At 37.3% G+C, this 18,008-nt stretch overlaps 1 protein-coding gene across 1 annotated transcript in view; it reads right to left on the bottom strand.

The window, feature by feature from the left end:
- The window catches only part of heatr1 (HEAT repeat containing 1), a 49,645-nt gene that overhangs the window by 18,040 nt on the left and 13,597 nt on the right, over nucleotides 1-18,008 (bottom strand). The window contains exons 15-31 of the mRNA XM_056245805.1: nucleotides 17,270-17,481; nucleotides 16,832-16,953; nucleotides 16,349-16,543; nucleotides 15,791-15,959; nucleotides 14,453-14,601; nucleotides 10,258-10,450; nucleotides 9,342-9,514; nucleotides 9,051-9,206; nucleotides 7,881-8,123; nucleotides 7,403-7,534; nucleotides 7,174-7,277; nucleotides 6,949-7,095; nucleotides 6,645-6,763; nucleotides 6,282-6,403; nucleotides 6,080-6,208; nucleotides 2,403-2,633; nucleotides 2,079-2,208 (exon numbers count right to left, since the gene is read on the bottom strand). Coding sequence (XP_056101780.1) covers nucleotides 2,079-2,208; nucleotides 2,403-2,633; nucleotides 6,080-6,208; nucleotides 6,282-6,403; nucleotides 6,645-6,763; nucleotides 6,949-7,095; nucleotides 7,174-7,277; nucleotides 7,403-7,534; nucleotides 7,881-8,123; nucleotides 9,051-9,206; nucleotides 9,342-9,514; nucleotides 10,258-10,450; nucleotides 14,453-14,601; nucleotides 15,791-15,959; nucleotides 16,349-16,543; nucleotides 16,832-16,953; nucleotides 17,270-17,481 — 2,726 coding nt within the window. The remainder of the gene's footprint in view (nucleotides 1-2,078; nucleotides 2,209-2,402; nucleotides 2,634-6,079; nucleotides 6,209-6,281; nucleotides 6,404-6,644; nucleotides 6,764-6,948; nucleotides 7,096-7,173; nucleotides 7,278-7,402; nucleotides 7,535-7,880; nucleotides 8,124-9,050; nucleotides 9,207-9,341; nucleotides 9,515-10,257; nucleotides 10,451-14,452; nucleotides 14,602-15,790; nucleotides 15,960-16,348; nucleotides 16,544-16,831; nucleotides 16,954-17,269; nucleotides 17,482-18,008) is intronic.

The following is an 18,008-nucleotide window of genomic DNA, read 5'->3' as shown; positions in this document are numbered from 1 at the left end:
CGTTTATCCTTTTGATCTTTCATTCAAAAAATTGCCAAAAATCTAACCTTAATGGCACCCTTTTATTAAATACTTTTTGCAACCTCCTTTTACCAAGATAACAGCTCTGAGTCTGAGACCTGACAAGAGATCAGAGACCATTCCTCCATACAGACTCTCTCCAGATCCTTCAGATTCCCAGATCCATGTCGGCGCTTCTCTTCAGTTCACTCCACTCATCAGGTCTGGGAACTGGGACGGTCAAGGCAGAAGCTTCATTTTGTGCTCTGTAACAAATTTTTGTGTTGATTTTGATGTTTGTTTTGGATCGTTGTCCTGATGGAAGGTCCAAACACGGCCCATTATAAGATTTCTAGCAGAAGGCGTCAGGTTTTGATTTTTTATCTGTTGATATTTGATAGAATCCACGATGCCATGTATCAGAACCTCCAGCAGAAAAATATGCCCACAACATTAAAGATCCAACGGTTTATTAAATTGTACACATGGGGCACTTTTTAACCTTGTGTGCACCAAACTCATCTAGCGTGTTTGCTGCCAAAAAGCTCTTTTTTTAGTTTCATCTGACCACAGAACCCTGTGCCGTTTGAAGTTCCAGTCGTGAATTTGCTGGAGTTTGTTTTTGGATGAGCGAGGAGGATTTTTCTTGAAACTCTCCCAAACAACATGTGGGAATGTAGGGGTTGTTTGATTTTTTTTTTATAGGCTTTCTGACCCCAAGAATCAACTAATCTCAGCAATTCTCCATCTATGATCCTTGAAGAGTCTTTGGCCACTTAAACTCTCCTCCTCACTGTCCATTAAGGCAATATAGACACATGTCCTCTTCCTGGCCGATTCATAACATCTTTAGTTGATTAGAACTTCTTAATTATTGCCCTGATGGTCAAAATGGGGATTTTCAACTCTTTAGCTATTGTCTTACAGCCCCTTTCTATTTTGTGATGCTCAACAATCTTTTGATGCACATCAGAACTATATTCTTTGGTTTTATTTATTGTGATGGATGATTGAGGGAATTCGGCCTTCTTGTTTCACAGGAGTTTAAATATGAGGAAACACAAAGTCATGGCTGGACAATTTCATGTTCCTAGTCCTCCTGGTGTGCTAAAAAAGGTAAACATAAATGGGAATATACTTCAGAGATGTTTTACTCGTAAAAAATTCTAGGGGTACCAATCATTTTGGCCAACGTGTTTTGGAGAAAAACATTTATTTCATAATGTGATTCCCCCCCACTTTCAATTCTTTTACTTCAATTTAAGGTTAGATTTTAGGCAATTTTTTTAATGAAAGATCAAAAGGATAAACGATGCAGATTTATTTTTTACAGCCATTTTTGCTCATATTTACCAGGGGTACCATTAATTCTGAGCACGACTGTGTATATATATATATATATACATATAATAAATAAACACAAATGAAAAGTGAGTTAATACATTTAAATTGCAGTTTTTAATATGATACAAACAGTTTCTACACTTTAAAAAGTTTCAATTTATTATTGAAAAATAAGATATATATTTTTTTTCATGATTTATTCAAACATGCAATAAATAAAACATCACAGGTCAAGATAAAATATAATAAAAAATGTTTAGCTAAATATTCTCTAGAATTTTTTGCTAGTTGGCTAAGTTGAGCTATGGACACTGAATGGCTTTCCTGAGGTAAATGTAACGTTATGTGACACTGTTTATTGACGTGACAGCTGTTATATTGACATCTTTCTGTGATTGAAACGCTGATTGAGCAATTACTTGAGAAATGATACATTTCACTAAGTTGTACTGTTTCTTCCAATACCTTCTGATGTTCATGATCAGTTCAGGTGTGAAAGCTTTGAAAGCTGAGACTTTGTTTATTATCAAAAATCACAAAGCTTATTGTGATTATTGTATGGCAGGCACACTAATTAAAATAACGATTAGTGAAGCTTTATTCATGCATCATATAATGAGAGTATGCTTTTTTTTATGTTGGACTCACACAGAGATGGATTATTTTTAAAAAAAAAATTGTGTTCTTCTGAAGAAAAAAGTTTGAGGCATTTCATTGAAGTGGGTAGTTCTTACCGTCTTCATTGTCCTGTGGTAAAGTCATGAGATACTGCAGAATTCTGATGAGGGAGGTCAGCTGCTCCTTTATCTCAAACTCACAGCACACCGAGATCCAGAAGTCCTGATCTGTCTCTACAATAGACTCCTGCACAACACATCACACAACTGTGTCTACAAACCTTTAACAAAAAATGGGTTTCCAGTGTACCAAAGCATTTTTTGGAGATAAATTGCTTATTCTAAGTATTATTCTAGGTATTATTCTAGGTATTTTGGCTAAAAAACCCAAAATACCAACACAATTGGAGATTTAAAAAAGATGCATGAAACTTTCTGTACCTTTTCAGCCCCAGTTGCACTGACAGATGTTTGTGTGACATGCTGCTTAAACAAGAGCAGCATCAGGACCCAGAGGAAGCGAGACGGGCTCAGCGTGCCCAGCAGCTGGCTGAGGATGGGTAAACGTCTGTGCTCGGGCACATGAGGCAGGGCATCAACAAACACATGCATGATTTGTGTTACCACAGTCTCCATATGCCCCTCAGACTGGGCACTTCCACCATCATGGGCCTGTGGATAAACAAGAATCAAGTGTAATGCAATTTGTAACAGTTTTTACTTTTTCCGTGTAAATAATGGAAAAACTAGACTTTCACATTGTATGAAGAAAACGTGAGTGGGCCTTCCTGTAAAACTCCCCACCTGTATGGTAGCAGGTTGTATTTGGTTGCAAAAGCATTGCCATGTAGTTGCCAAGGTTTTCAAAATGAGTTATTGTGTTATGCAAATTATAGCATGTTCTAGGTGGTTAGTACAGTATTATGGCCCAGGTCACCAGAGCCCACCTTAAAGTCTCTGTGATATTCTGGTCTCTAGATATGGCTTGGGTCCCTTCAATATAATGGCTCGTTTCCACTGAGCGGTACGGTACAGTTCGGTTCGGTACGCAATTATTTGCGTTTCCACTGTCAAAAGTTGTGAATGGTACCAAAAAGCCGAACCGTACCGTACCACTTTTTGAGTACCCTTCCGTTGGGGTACCTAGCACAGTGGTACGGTACTAAAAGGTGGAGCTAGACTCACTACAGAACGTTGATTGGTTGACAGAGTATCGTCACTTGCGCCTGCTACAAGGGCATTAGAAGCGCCATTTTTTAATATACAGTTGAAAGATAATACTACTGTTATTGTGTCACGAAATGTAGTTTTTTAAAGCTCAAATCTGTGGTTTATTTATAGATTTATGATAATTTGACTGAGATCCATTCCAAGCAATCACCGGGTGCTCGGCGCTCAAGTACCCCGCCTGGAACAGCCTTTCCTCGGCTAGTCGTTCTGATGTTTGCCGCTGACTCTGACGTCTCTGTAGTGGTTAAACATGAGATATAATTCGTCTTGTATAGACCTAACAGGCGATCTTTGGTCTTGTGAATCTATAATTCGTACCCTGGCCAATAGTTTTGGCAGAAGGCTAAGTGAAGTTTCATATATTTGAGCGCTGAATGTGTATATTTGACTGAATTGTTTGCTTTATGTTATTAAAACTTTACTTTATAGCTTTTTGTACCTTTTACTTATACTTTTATAATGGCTATTATTGATCAAACTGAAATTTAACAAAAAGAGATTGAGTTTTGTCATTTTTTATTTTATTACAAGACCATCTGTAATGTTGTTTATTGCAACATTTGTACCAATGCACATATTGCCTGGAATATGTTTAATATTTTTAAATTTAAACGAAAAGAGGCAGGGTTGTGTTTTATATTTAGTTTTGTTATAAATATAACGTTACATACATGCAGTGAATATAATCAATAGGATATGCGTTGCCTGAACCACATTTGTGTGCTTATAATGTTTAAAATGTATTTAAATTAAATCGAAAAGAAGCAGAGTGGTGTTTTTATAACATATATTTCGTTTTATTGTTGCCTAAAATGTACATACAGACATAACCGGAGTAGCAGAGCGAGTGACGCTTTCACAGGCGCTGTTCCATTAGCAGAATTACTGGACTCGCGTCCTCGGGAGTCATTCTCCTGAGTCGGACTTTGCGTAGGCTACTTGGTATTGAGAAACGCCTAATGCCGGTGCTTGTTTCTTGTGACAAACATGCCGAGGAACAAGAACAAGATCTGCAGTATGTCATCCATAGTTGTTTACTATGTCACTTTCTTCTTCGTGCGAAAATGACGTCGATCGCTTCTTTCCGGCAAACACCACGCCTATCAAGTAAGGGTACTGTTGGCGGTGGAAACGCTAGCCGGATCATGGTTTACAGACCCGAACCGTACTGTACTGTACCGTACCGCTCAGTGGAAACGAGCCATAAGTCTACAGAATCATCCAACAGGCAAAAATCATCCAAAATACTCACATTGTTACAAATGTAATACTTTTCCTCACCAAGCCCCATACATAGAAGTATCATTCATGTCCATAGTACAAACCAGTCTTCTCTGGGATTTTGTCGATAACTTCATGAAAATGAAATACTTTATATATGAAACTAAAACCACCACTAGGTAGGGGTAAATCAATGTCGTAATGAGCAACTCATTTGCTCAAACGGCTGATTTTTTCAGGAACAAATCAAGTGACCGTCTATACGAATAAGTCATTGAATCACTGACTAGTTTTTTAAGTTTTCCAAAGTGAGTTGCTAATTACTTGGTCATTTACAATTACGATATTATCAAAGACGATACATATCACACATCCCTGAAAATCAGTTACATGCTGAAGTTCAATACCAAAGTTTTGAGGGTTGTGCAAATCAGTAACACTCTCATGCAAATCAGACATTCAAACGCCTCGAATATATCAAAAAGTATACAGCTAGTGCTGTGTTGAAAAAATCGATTCACCAATTCTGAATCGATTTTCATATTAATTTCTAAAGATCGATCCGTAACTCAGAGGATCGATTTTAATAGGTTTACATTTTCCCCGTGAACTTTAACTTGCCGCGACTGGGAGATCCCTGTATGCGCATTGAAAGGCTTTCACTCAGCGCGCACATTGTTACGACAACGGGCTTTGAGTGAGTCATTAAACCGTTCATTCAACGAACACGTTCAAAAAAGCTGATTCATTAAAAGAGATGTAATGAAACAAGGTGTTAATTATTTTTTAACTTTGAGTTCCACTTTTCAAGGCTCAGCTGAGCAGCAATGCGTCGCATGGGTAACGCTGAAGCTGATGCTTCACTTATTAGAGACCAATATGGCATTGATTCAATGCGTGACTCGCTGATTTTATTTCCCCGCGGCTTCCTCGCGCAGTGGGATGCTGACCAGCGCTGCTGCTGACGCGCATTTATGGTAAATACCCGTGACGTGAACGTTAAAAGGATGATACGACAAATATTTCGCTTTCCTTTGACACGGCAACCTTTTTCACAAATACATATGACTTCAAAGACAGACGCAGGTAATCGCACGCGCTCTGCCGATCTCTCTCATTCACTGTCTGTGCGAAGCCTCTGTAGGCTACACATCACCACGATAAACAGTCTTGTTTGTTATCATTATGAACTTGTTTAACATTCAATACACATGCATGAAGTTCAAAACAAGAAGGGTATAGCCTTATAAAAAACGTGAATATCGCGGTTGCTGCGGTTACTTGCAATCCTCTGCGGTTACTGCTGCTGATACCTCTGCGTCCTCTGTCGTCTACACCAGTGCAAGTTTGTGAAAGCAGTTGTATCAACACTCTGGAAGGGGGATTGTTCTTTACAACCATCAATACTCCATTAATTTGCAGTTAAATGTCTATAATAATTGTATCAATATGTTGCATAACTACAGTCCTGTAATTCAACAGCTGGAAAAAAAATATGCTTTTTTCAAAAACACTTATCTTAATCTCGAAGATCGGATCGGATCGAATCGAATCGAATCGAATAATGATAATCGATTCAAGATCTTGAGAATCGGAATCGAATCGATTCTTGAAATTTGAATCGAAACCCAGCACTATATACAGCCCAAACAGATGTTTAAACAAACCTTTATAAGAGCAGGGATAACTGCCTGAACAGTCTTGTTGATGACCTGGAAGCTGTAAGTATCATCTAGTCGCATGATGTTGGCGCCCATGAACGTGAAGATGGGCATGATGTTGTGAAGAACCTTCTCCTGAAATCAGAGAGAAAGACGGTTACCACTGCATTTGAATGCATGAGTGTGAGTGTTTCATGACTGTACTTACAGGGAATATACCCGCCAAACCACCGAGCAGAAGAAGTGCATGATGGTGAGTTTGGGGCATGTTTGACATCCTGACGCACTGCACTACCAGCTCCACGTTAAATTTATCCTCCTCCAGCTCATCTACAAACAAAAACAATGTCCAAAGTTCCCTGACTTGCCACTCAAAGAAACTCTAGAGAAAGCTTGTGCTTATATTCTCAGCAAAGTGACAAAAATCTGGATGGTAATTATTTCTCAAGGTCAGCAAAATTATCTCAGGCCCTCAAGTAAAATATTAACATGCAGATAAGGCCAAAAACATCTGAACTCATCATAACCATTCTACTGTTTTTATAGTCATTTCATGGCAGGTGTCTGGTACCTTTGCTGATAGAACCTCCATCAGGAGACAGTTTCTGACAGACATTCAGCAGGCAGCTGAGGATGAGTTGTTTTATGTACTCTATATTTTCCTGTTCAACTGCTGCAGGCTCCAGACATCTGTAGGACACAATGAAAGAGCTTTTAATCTTTTATGTTAAATATTTCAGAGAATATTTAATCAGAAAAGTTGTTGAGATTTGATTTGACTGGACAAGAGCATTTTCAAATTCAAGAGTTTGATATGGGAAACTTAAGTAAATGTCTAATGTCAAAACATGACAGTAGATGTTGTCTTAACATACCTGGAGAGCAGATTAAACAGAGCAGGCACAAGATACTGGGCTCTCTTCAGCTTCTTCTTGTGTTGCAGCAGCTCTAAAATCAGGGTAACCCTTGGCCAAGAGACAACACCCTCCTGCGGCACTGCCCCGGATGAGTCTTGTGTTTTTCTGGGGGGAAAATTTGCAATTTAAAATCTTAAAATTTTCCAGAAGTTTAGAGTCTATTACATAAGGACAACTACGCACCTCATTTGCATTTTACTCCTGCGTGTTTGCTGAACTGTAGCAGTAACTCTTTGTTTATCTACAGGCATAAGCTCATTGGCCACTAGCTCAGCATCCACAGCAATCTAGAAACAGGGACACAGCAAAACATTTAACAGGTTTATTATTGCCCCCAAAAAGTGAAAAACATTACACATTTTTCTAGATATCATTTAAAAATATTTTTTGGGAAAAAAGAAAATTAACATACCATTTTAAAGACGCTGTTGATAGTTTGGGCACAGGCAGGGTTTTTGTTCCCCACCAGCAAGTCAAATAGAACAGAAAGGATTTTCTGTTGAATTTTTTCATCTCCAAGAGCAGTGAAGAATGGCTTGGTGATCTGAGGAAATATGAAATTAACTTAGAAACAAAACTAAGCATAGAGAAGGATCTGTGTCCAATTTGGTGCAACAACAATTTTTTATTATATATTATTTATGATATACTGTATGTATTATCTTCACAATATAGTGACAACTATGTTAAATGATTACATTTAATATTGGAGTATGTATTAGCAAACCTAAAATGAGCAGTCTATGTGAAATGAGGAGTCTTAATGGACCATCTCCAAGCAGAAGTGTCCATCCAAAAATTTAATTGAGACCCAAAATAGAACTCTAAAAAACAACTTTTGTATACCTAAAGGGTTAGTTCACCCAAACTTTTTCTAAACGTTTACCAACCTGCTCAAGGGCAATAATCTGGAAACTAGGCATAGTGGGGTATGGTTTGGCTGAGGTGCCCAGTGCCCTAATGAAGACCTCTAGGCACCGAGGGTCTTTGACCAGTAAAGGTGCAGACGTCTCATTGAACTTGCTCAGCAGGAGCTTCAGTAGGAGGGCCTCATCTGGCAGGAAGGTGCATGAATCTGGAGCACACTGTTCAAGAAGTCGCTCCACAGCAGGCAGAAGAATGGCCAAAATAGGCTGGACAAAGGGCATTATTATAAGATAAGCATGCCAAATAAGCAATGGTTACTTAAAAAACAAATGCCTACAGGCCTACCAACTCTACTACATTGGTGCTCAACTGGTTTTGCTTCAGGACCCAGATCTTACATTGGAGATCATGTGGCGACTCAACAGTACCAGAATCATTTATCCAGGGCTCTACAATGCGACACATTTAGTCACACGGAAAATTACTACGTACAATTGTGAAGAAATATTTAGGTGCATCTAAATTTCATAACATTTAAAGCTAACCCACTTTTATTACATCTACTAAATCCCACTTCAGATACAGCTTCTGTCACCTCTGCAGTGCAAAGATGGATTTCTTACTCATTTCATTTCATTGGTATTTAGGTTAGAAAAACAAGAAAAACCCCCAAAAAACCTGTATAATGCCCCAGAAATCAATTTAAGGGGGACAATATTGCCCCGTAATTGGAAGGTTAATGGTTGTCACTGATCAGAAGGTGCTCCTAATTTTTTTTTTTTTTAATTATGAGTCCAAGTGCTCCTAAAAAATGTATGCATAGAGCCCTATTATTACAATTAAATTGATTCATACTGCCATGAACACGCCCAATAAGCAAAAACAGTTTACCCCAGAATAAAAATCATGTCATCATGAAACCAAAGAAATCCAGAAACCAAACCTTTCAAGCTTAAAAGTTCTGGGGCCTATTGACTTGCATTTTGAAAAGCGAGCCATACTAGTTCAGAATGACATGATGGCGAGTAAACGATGACAATTTTCATTTTTGGGTGAACTATTCTTTTAATAATGACAAAAAAAAAGGCCAAAAATGACAACCAGAATGCATTGAATGCGCAAAACACTTTCATATAAACCAAATACGCTACTAGAGGAGATGCAAACTAAAATGAACAGTTTGGTCACAGTACCTCTCCATGAACATCCTGAAGTGCTCGTAGCAGTGTTTTGGAGGTGTAGGCAGGGCAGCAGGGTGACTGCACGGACTGCAAGAGCTGCTTGATTGACGCCAGCTTCTTATTCTTATCTTTCAGCGACACTGCCTCCTCGTACATCTTGGACAGTGCCTACAGTAACATCAAAAGTGTAATTTCATAAAGAGTTTTGATTTAGGCATCTTCCAGAAATAACGCAATATAACTATGAAGTAGATGACAAATCCCGTTTCCCACAGCAATGATGCTTTGTGTGGTTTGACTGACCTGGTTGATGTACAAGGGGTCAGCTATGATCTCCTCTGTTGCTTTGAGAAGGTTCTCCACAAGCGGATAATAAGGGGAAGAAACAACCCCAGAGAGAGAGTGGAGCACAGCAATGGCAGCTCTCCGAACTTCACACACGCCTGAACATAGACACACCAGCAAGGATGGCACCACTGCAAAAACACGACCACAGTGAAACGCACATGAGAACAAAATCTCTCTGGAAAAAAATTCAGTAACACTTTATATTAAGTGTAGTGTAAAAGTGCTTACAAATCATTTGCGAACTATTAGTTTATAGTTAATTATTAGTTTATAAACTGCCGTAAAAAAACTGAATAAACTATTTAATAATTTACATTTTTTGGCACAAATATAAAATAGTAATAAACATCAGGTATATATACACCATCTAATATTTTTACTAAAATATTTAAAGTAAATAAAAATGTTGAGTGAAATCCGATGAGTGTTTTGAACAGATTAATTGAAACAAACAGAAACAATTCATGGAAATGAATAAGGTTTAATTCAGAGAGGGAATAAAAATATCTTGGTGTTCTCATGGGACAAGGAAAGGGCTCGGAACTAGTCTACTGCATTCACAATTATTTTAATTTATCTCCCAGCCTTATTACACATTATCAAAGTCAGTAATGCCTCATAGAGGAACAATTACACAACTGTTTTCTACATAAACAGTGCAAATCAAATTAATCAATTTTGATACATAGTGTTCCATGTTTGCATTTCCAGTGTGTTTTCAATGCAGTTTGAGAAATCTAGAATTTTCTTTTAAAAACGTATTAAATAATTGACAGGCCTGTGTGGATGTACCAACAGTCAAAAACAAAACAAAAAAAACACGTACAACATATGTAACTAACCCAATTTGAGAGAAACCATATTGACATACCTGGTGAGGAGCCTGATGCCAGTAAGTTAAGGGTTATTTGTGGCTGGTTGCAAAGCAAAGTTTTTCCCACATAAAGAACCTGAGTTTGCAGTATGGCACTAACTCGACAATCCAACTGATCACCCAAATTACCGTTGTAGCCCCATAAGAGAGAGAGAAACTTAAACATTGTTATCGGCTCATTCAGGTGCACCTGCAAAATGACAAAACCAGAGAGAAATTAGCCATCTTGCCAATGCCATTGTTTTAAATCAAATACACTAGAAAATAAATATTAAAATCAAGCATTTCCTCACTGGACAGGGCTCCAGACTAACTTTTTTCACTAGGAGCACAGTGGCCCTCAACTGAAAATTTTAGGGGCACAACCAGAAAATTTAGAGGCACACACCGTATATCAACATACTAACCAAATATTCACATTTCTACTAATTAAATTTCCAGTGTATTACTAATAAATACTTTGATAATAGATGCAGAAATTACAATGCCTTTGCCCTCTGATTTAACGTTACAACCTCTTGTCTTCTAAAAGCAACCGGCAGTGGCGTTGCTTTTTGATTTATTAACATGTCACCGCATACGCTACGCTTGAGGCTAAGATTGTGTTTAACTAGCGTATTGTTTAAACTGAAGTGCCTGCACTGTCGGCAAACTTCGTGTTCCCAATCCCCGCAGTTATGGGGTAGCGACTGCAACATTCGCAGGTCATGGAGTTCGTCTCCTTACAGTACTACCTTAACCAGCTGAAGTCTCGCAGCCAGTCTTCACGAAAATGGTGGGTTTGGCCTTTTTCGCCACAAAAACCTCTCACTCTGAATCATCTTCCGACTGTGACACTGTACTAGCTGCAACGCTTCAAATAGCTCATGGTTCAGTTTGTACCACGGTTTTAGGTTCACGGTTTCGGTATGATTCGGTATGTGTTCAGGGAAAAAAAGACTACTGTCAAATAAAATAAAGAAAATATGAACAAATAATCTAACCACAAGCAAAAGCACAAATAAATACAATAGAAGACTAACATTAGTTTTCAGGTACAGAAATTTAATAAAATAATCAAATGTAAAATAACATTGCATATTTGACTATATAAATTAAAGATGAATCCTTATTAAAGTTACAAAAGCTATTCAATTCAGAGCTGATTCAGTAGGCCTACACGATACTGTGAGTGTCTTTCTTGACCATATAAGTTCACTTAACCCTCTGGGGTCGGCGGTCTCGCCGGCGATACCAGCTCACTTTTTTCCTTATCAGTGCAAAAGAGACTCAAATTACTCTGTTGATTTTGATCTTACATATAAGTATTGTACATCATTCGATCCTGTTGAGTTTGTATTTTTTTTGTGGAACCTCATAATAAAAACAAAGTGTTGTGCTTTTCGCCTAATAAAGAAAAATAAACATGATGCGCGTTCTGCGTTCTCTCTGTCAGTGAAGTCCATTCTGAAACGCGTCCGAAAAATGAACTGTAACTCTGCAAATACTCAGTCAAACAGTTATACAGGCACACAGGCATGAAGCCTGAATTATCTTCTTTTAAATGAACTAATTTATATAAAAAAAACTAATTTTCTCATTTTATGTAATCTGTACGAAAAGAGAGAGAGATGATAGTCGTTCTCGTCTCAGCTCATTAAAGTTAATTTGACCACGCCCACAGAGCGCGCGCTCTATTCAAACACAAATGCTCTGAGGCGATCCACGCCCACACATCAGCTGGATAACCCACCGAAAGAGACTCATATTTATGACGCTGTGAGGAATAATACTATCTTAATAATAATCCTGGAAAAAATTACCTCAGAAGTACAGGTTTCATTTGGAGGAGCAACGGATCCAGCCGAGGAATAGGTACATTCTTTATTTTCAAGTGCTTTGTTCTAATCGCGATATGGAAGTGTCTGTAAACAAAAAGACTGTTTGAATCGCGTTTTTGTGTGTGAATGAATGAACAGCTTTTACCTAAATATATTCCAATACTGAGATGAGTAAAAAAATCGACTGAAATATGTTGAAATAAAATATCTTTGTATAAGCAACGTATTAAACTGCAAATTAACATTAATACGTCCTAATCATAAAAACGATGTTACATATGAAAGACAAGATGTCGTTTTTACTGTAAAATACTGCCACATCAAATAAGCTTGTTTGCTAAGATGTTATTATAGTGTTTGTTCGATTGTAGGCTATATTCAAACTAATTAATCCGCAACTGTAAAATATGTATGATAAAATGTATACTTTAGTATATACAAAGAAAGATTACATTTGAAATATAGTTAAAATTTTAATTGTTGTTGTAATTGTAACCTTTTTATTAAAATAGCAAAAATATATGTAGGCTACATATAAATAAATCTTAGGTAAATCTTAAAAGCTCAATATAAGCCTCCTCTTTAAATTATTTGTATTGTGTTTTATTAGTGACACATTTGGGATATATTCCCAAACTTTCTGTAAAAACAGTATGAGAATTAACTGCACAATTACTAGAAATTTTTACATTTGATATTATACAATTTGCAAGCACAATTTGCAAAATAAATAAATAATTGGAACTGTGAACCAATTTTGCATTATATAGGCATATATATATATATATATATATATATTTTGTCATTCTTGTGGCTCAGTGACACACCTGAATGAAAGGGTCATTAGTATGCAGCCCCATTATGCGCTCATTATGCGGGCCCATTGTCTTCTCAGGTGTGAATCACAGCAGGTCACACCCCTGCGCATATTGCCTTTCCAAACAAAAAGTGTCATTTAAAAATTTAAACCAATCTATTGTTTTATGTGAATGATAAGGCAGGATGATTTTCAGATCATTTTGAAGAAAAAACTCTAGGCGACAACATCCATTAGTCAAAAGTCTTGTGGACAGATATTTAGTATGTGTTTTGTGGCCTTATTTCAGAAACTTTAAGGTTTAGTTTTTTCAATAACCACGCATAAACAATATTCTCTCAAAAATACAAAAATGTACATACATGTTGATAACACATTATGGTAGCCCTGTTTGTGCTAAATAGAGTGTAATTACACCTTTGCCAGTAATATGTTTATAAGCAACTGAAAAAAGCACAAATGTCAGAGTATGTCAAAACATCTCAAGGACCCCAAAAACACCTTGGACCCCACAGGGTTAAGGCATAACAGACTGTGTCTGCTAGGATACTCATCAAGACAGACATGTTGACATACTTTTTGTGTGAATTTGTCCATTCAAGTGCAAGACTTGAAAGAGAACTCAATATTTGCGCGCTGTCTGAGATGAGTAGCCTACACACACACACACACACACACGCGTGCGTGCGCGCACAGACACGCCCGCACAAATATTCTAGACGCAAGTTCTCTTTCGCGTCTTGCTCTTGAATGTTTACATTGGCAAAACTTAAATGAGTTTAGTTTAAACACCGATGGTAACGTCTGCAGTTCAGGTCTCGCCTGCGCTCGTGCGCTATCAACTCCCAGGTGATGGCGGCGTAAATGACAGGTCATGTTCGAGATTTGGCACTCACATTGAACAGTGTTTACAAAGAGTAATTGTTTTGTTCACGTTTTTTGATTATCGCTGTTGTAATGTATTATTTGGGAAGCCAGCAAGTGAATTTAACTGGCACACTAGCCGCAGGTCGGAAGAACAAGTCAATAGTTCGCTTGCTCATGATTGCTCAGACCCTATGGCTCAAACGCATATAGCAGGTTGTCTGCGTCTCCGTCTCCTTCCCACAGACGTTTAAAAGCGCGCTCGATTATCTCTAGGGCCCTCCCCCTCCACACATTAGCCACTTACAGTGGCCATTCCCTATTCTTCACACTCATTGGCCTGCCACACATTCCAGATTCATTGATAAGCCCCTTCCACGTTTAACGTGTAGAAAAAAAAGGGGGACAAATTTACTGCTCGCACACTCTCAAATTTTGGTCGTAAAATGCGACCATTTGGTCGCAGTCTGGAGCCCTGCTGTAACAATGGCAGTATCTGGAATAATTCTAGCATGGCAAGATTGAAAATCATGTCCAAGAACTGCATATTTATGCAAACTATTAATGTTCCTCAATCCTCATATACATCAGTAAAATTCAAATTCAACAGCATGTTATTCCTTCTAGAGAGGAAGAGGAAGTATATAGGCTAGTTGTCTGCTAAACAGTAACTGTGAGAAGAATACAGTACCTGTATCAGAGGTTGCATTAGGCTCCTGAAGCCGTGAGCCAAGGGCCCTTGACTAGCTCCTGATATAACCACGTCAAACAGACGGCACATGAGATGCAGGTAACAGCAGGTATTAGTGTCCATTTTCTCTGGGTTCCACCATGGCTCATCTGAAAAACACAACCTTGTTAACAAACTTAATTTTGCAATTTTTAGCAACAGAAATCTTTTTTAGATCAAATCTGGACCAATTCATTTGCCCAAACAGTTTATTATTTTTAGAACATCAAATATTAAATATTTGTAGTGAACTGAGCAGTAACTTTTTTTTTTTGTGCAAAAGAAATAATTTTTTTCTATTCAGTAAAGATGAGTGATTGAAAGTGAAAAAAAAACTTTCACTTTTACAAATAATTATATTTCAAATAAACGCTGTTCTTTTGACCTTTCTTTTTCAAAGAACACTGAAAAAAAGTAAGCATATCTGTTTTTAACAGTGATGACAATCAGAAAATTAGCATGATTTCTGACCTGAACTTTTGAACGGTAGTGAATACGTGGTGTACATTGATGTTCTGAAATTAGGCAAATACCTCAGTAAAAAGAAAAGTGAATTTGTGTTTGTTACACAATGTTGACATTTTTCAGGTTAAATAAATAAACATTACTTACACTATCAAGAAAACAATAACAACCAAAAAAATTCTATTTTTAATTTTATTGTTCTATTTATTAAAATGAAGTATATTTCTTATCAAGTGGGTGAGTTTGCTTACTTTTTAATTCATCTCCCCATTAACACCATTATTTATTCATTCAAACCATTTTGCGAATGCTGAGCATGCTCCAAAACTAGATGCAGGATTTATCGCGTGAACAGCGCAATAGCCAATCACAGCATGATGTAGGCATTGCCTACTCTCGTGACTTTTCCCCATTCAGCCTCAATTACCCCCCAACAAAACCCACGGCACTCTTTAGGAGGTCTGTTAAAATTCAATGGGTTCAGTGGAGGCAACAGACACGCTGCTTCCTATTGTAACTTAAACTGGAGATTTCACTATTGGACAGTCAATTTAGATTTTGTTTTTTATTTATACACTTTTTAAATGGCATATTTTGTCATTTTATCCTCCAGTTTTCTGAGGCGGCAATTCCTTCCTTGCCTCCTTGGAGTAAACACTCCTGATACAGATGTAGATAAACAAATAAATACTTTTAAAAAGGGATTTAAATAGCATGAATATTTAGATTTTAGTTCTTTCAGTTTACAAAAAGTGTAAGTTGCCACAAATGAAGACTTGTGTAATATTTATTACAATCATGTCACAGTTCACAGCTAAATAAGCAGTCCTTTACCTTTAAATGAGGAATCTGGACATTTAAGTGCATCGATGAAAAGCCGCAGGAATGACAGCAGAAGGAGGCCTTGTTCTCTCTCTGCATTGAGACCAGAGCTCATTTTCTGCAGAAACTCACCCAATACCACAAAGACTGGAAGACACTCATATACCTCCTCATTAGAAGGCTAACATACATTAGAGAGAAAAAAAAGAAAATTAACATAGGACTTAAATACAATTATGTGTAATTTTAATTAAATAACATTTGTAGATATGTCAAAAAGTCCAGTTTACAAAATCAAAATATACAAGTAACTAACTGTATGGGTCAAAATTAGATTTAAATTATCGGCACAAGTCAACACGAAGTACATGGTGCCAACAAAAACAACAAGAGGTTGGTCTAATCAGAGCAATATCGATCATTTTTAAAAACTATGGCCATGGCCAACATCAAAAGGTCATCCTGCTCCAGAGGCTGATGAACATCATGAATCCCTAGTCAAAATCTTCTTGAAATTGTTACTGGCAAATAGTAGTTTGAGGACATTTGTTCCTGCATTTGCACTCTGACCTGTTCAGGTTGGATTGTGTAGACCTGTATCAGTAATGGCTCCAGTAGCTTGTACACGCTCTGTGCTGTGTGGAGGTGTTGACTCTCCGTCATGGACTGCAGACTCTGTAGCAGAGCTGAACTGAACACCACAAATACGGCTCTGTCCCGCACACCGCTGCCCTGACGGCTCAAGATATCACACATATTCTCCAGCTGCAAAATACACATGAGAAAACACAGCTAAGACAATGTTGGTTCTGTATTAAGAGATTTGAATGGAAACAACTTGGACAGGTTTGTGAAGCTCTTAAAGAGTCACAGACACACCCACAAAAAGTCTTTCTTCGGGTGAAAGTATTTAGAAAAACGTGTAAACAAGATTACTTTTTAACTTGATTGAAAAAACTCATGCAGTTTTGGAATGAAACAAAGGTAAGTAAATGATGAGAGAATGTTAATTTTGGGGTAAATTATTCCCTTAAGCTTGCACAGGATGCTTACAGTGTTTCGCTTGGTTGCATGATCCATGTTGGCCAAGTTCTTGACCAGAGTTGTTGTGAGCATTTGGTTGGCCACCTCCAACACATCTGACGGAGATGTTTTGACCAGAACATCCTTCAGGACTATAAATAAAGAAAAAGAAGACAACAAGAAATGAATCAATACCGATTTCATTAAAATCTAATACATTTCTGTCTCTAATACAAAGCCAGTGTCTGCAGGAAAAATAATATTAACCAATAATAAAACATTATTTCATGCTGAACATTCCTTTTTTACTCAGACATAAGTCACATATGGAAGTTAAACCTTGTGAATGTAAGGTAATATCTATTGGACATTTCTTCAAGGAAATTTCCAGAAAATACCATTAAAGAGTAGGAAGAAATAAAGGCAAATTTCAAATACATTTTTTTTTTCCCAGCCTGTAAAATTTACCTTTGGCCCAATCCTGAGTTAGAGGATGCTTGGAGAGCAGAGTGGTTTCAGCAACAGATGATGTCATCTGCAGCTCCATACTCTCGGGCGCAGCATTGGTCAACACCAGAAATGGCAGGAGCTCCCAAATAATCTGTGCCTTAAGATATGGGTTGCCCTCAATAATACGTGGGTCATCAAGAACTTGCACTGCCTCTTTTAGCACTGAACACCTGCAGAAAACAAGCCTAGATAAAGCATCTCACTAAAGTATCTTATTTAGTGTGGAAACATTATCATTACGAGTGCACATGAATATGGATTGATACATCATAATATATATATATATATATATATATATATATATATATATATATATATATAGAAAATTTCATAATGATATGTTGTATTGATGCAATGTGTAAAAATATAAATATGAAATAAATAAAGACATTTAAAATCTACTTTTATTTTGCCACGTATTCACTGACTAGGGTTATAACTTCCTGTATCATAAAGATGCAGTTAAAAAAGAAAAAGGTCACCCCAGATTGACCCCCAAAAATTGGAACAACCATATAACAAACGTTACTATGTGTAGCATTCCTAAAACTTTCTAGAACGGTTTAGAACTTTCTGGAATTTTCTAGGACTGTCATTAGCGGACCACGCCACGCGCTGTGTGATTATCCCGGCAGTTTAGGACATCGCACATGATTTAATCACTGGATAGCTTTTTTTTTTTGTTTATTGAAAGTGT

This window comes from Rhinichthys klamathensis, unplaced genomic scaffold, assembly GCF_029890125.1.
Source record: "Rhinichthys klamathensis goyatoka isolate OS25496 unplaced genomic scaffold, OSU_Roscu_1.1 h1tg000035l_1, whole genome shotgun sequence".
Classification (NCBI taxonomy): Eukaryota; Metazoa; Chordata; class Actinopteri; order Cypriniformes; family Leuciscidae; genus Rhinichthys; species Rhinichthys klamathensis.
Note: the sequence above shows the minus strand (reverse complement) of the source record. Positions and strands in the feature narration are given on the sequence as shown.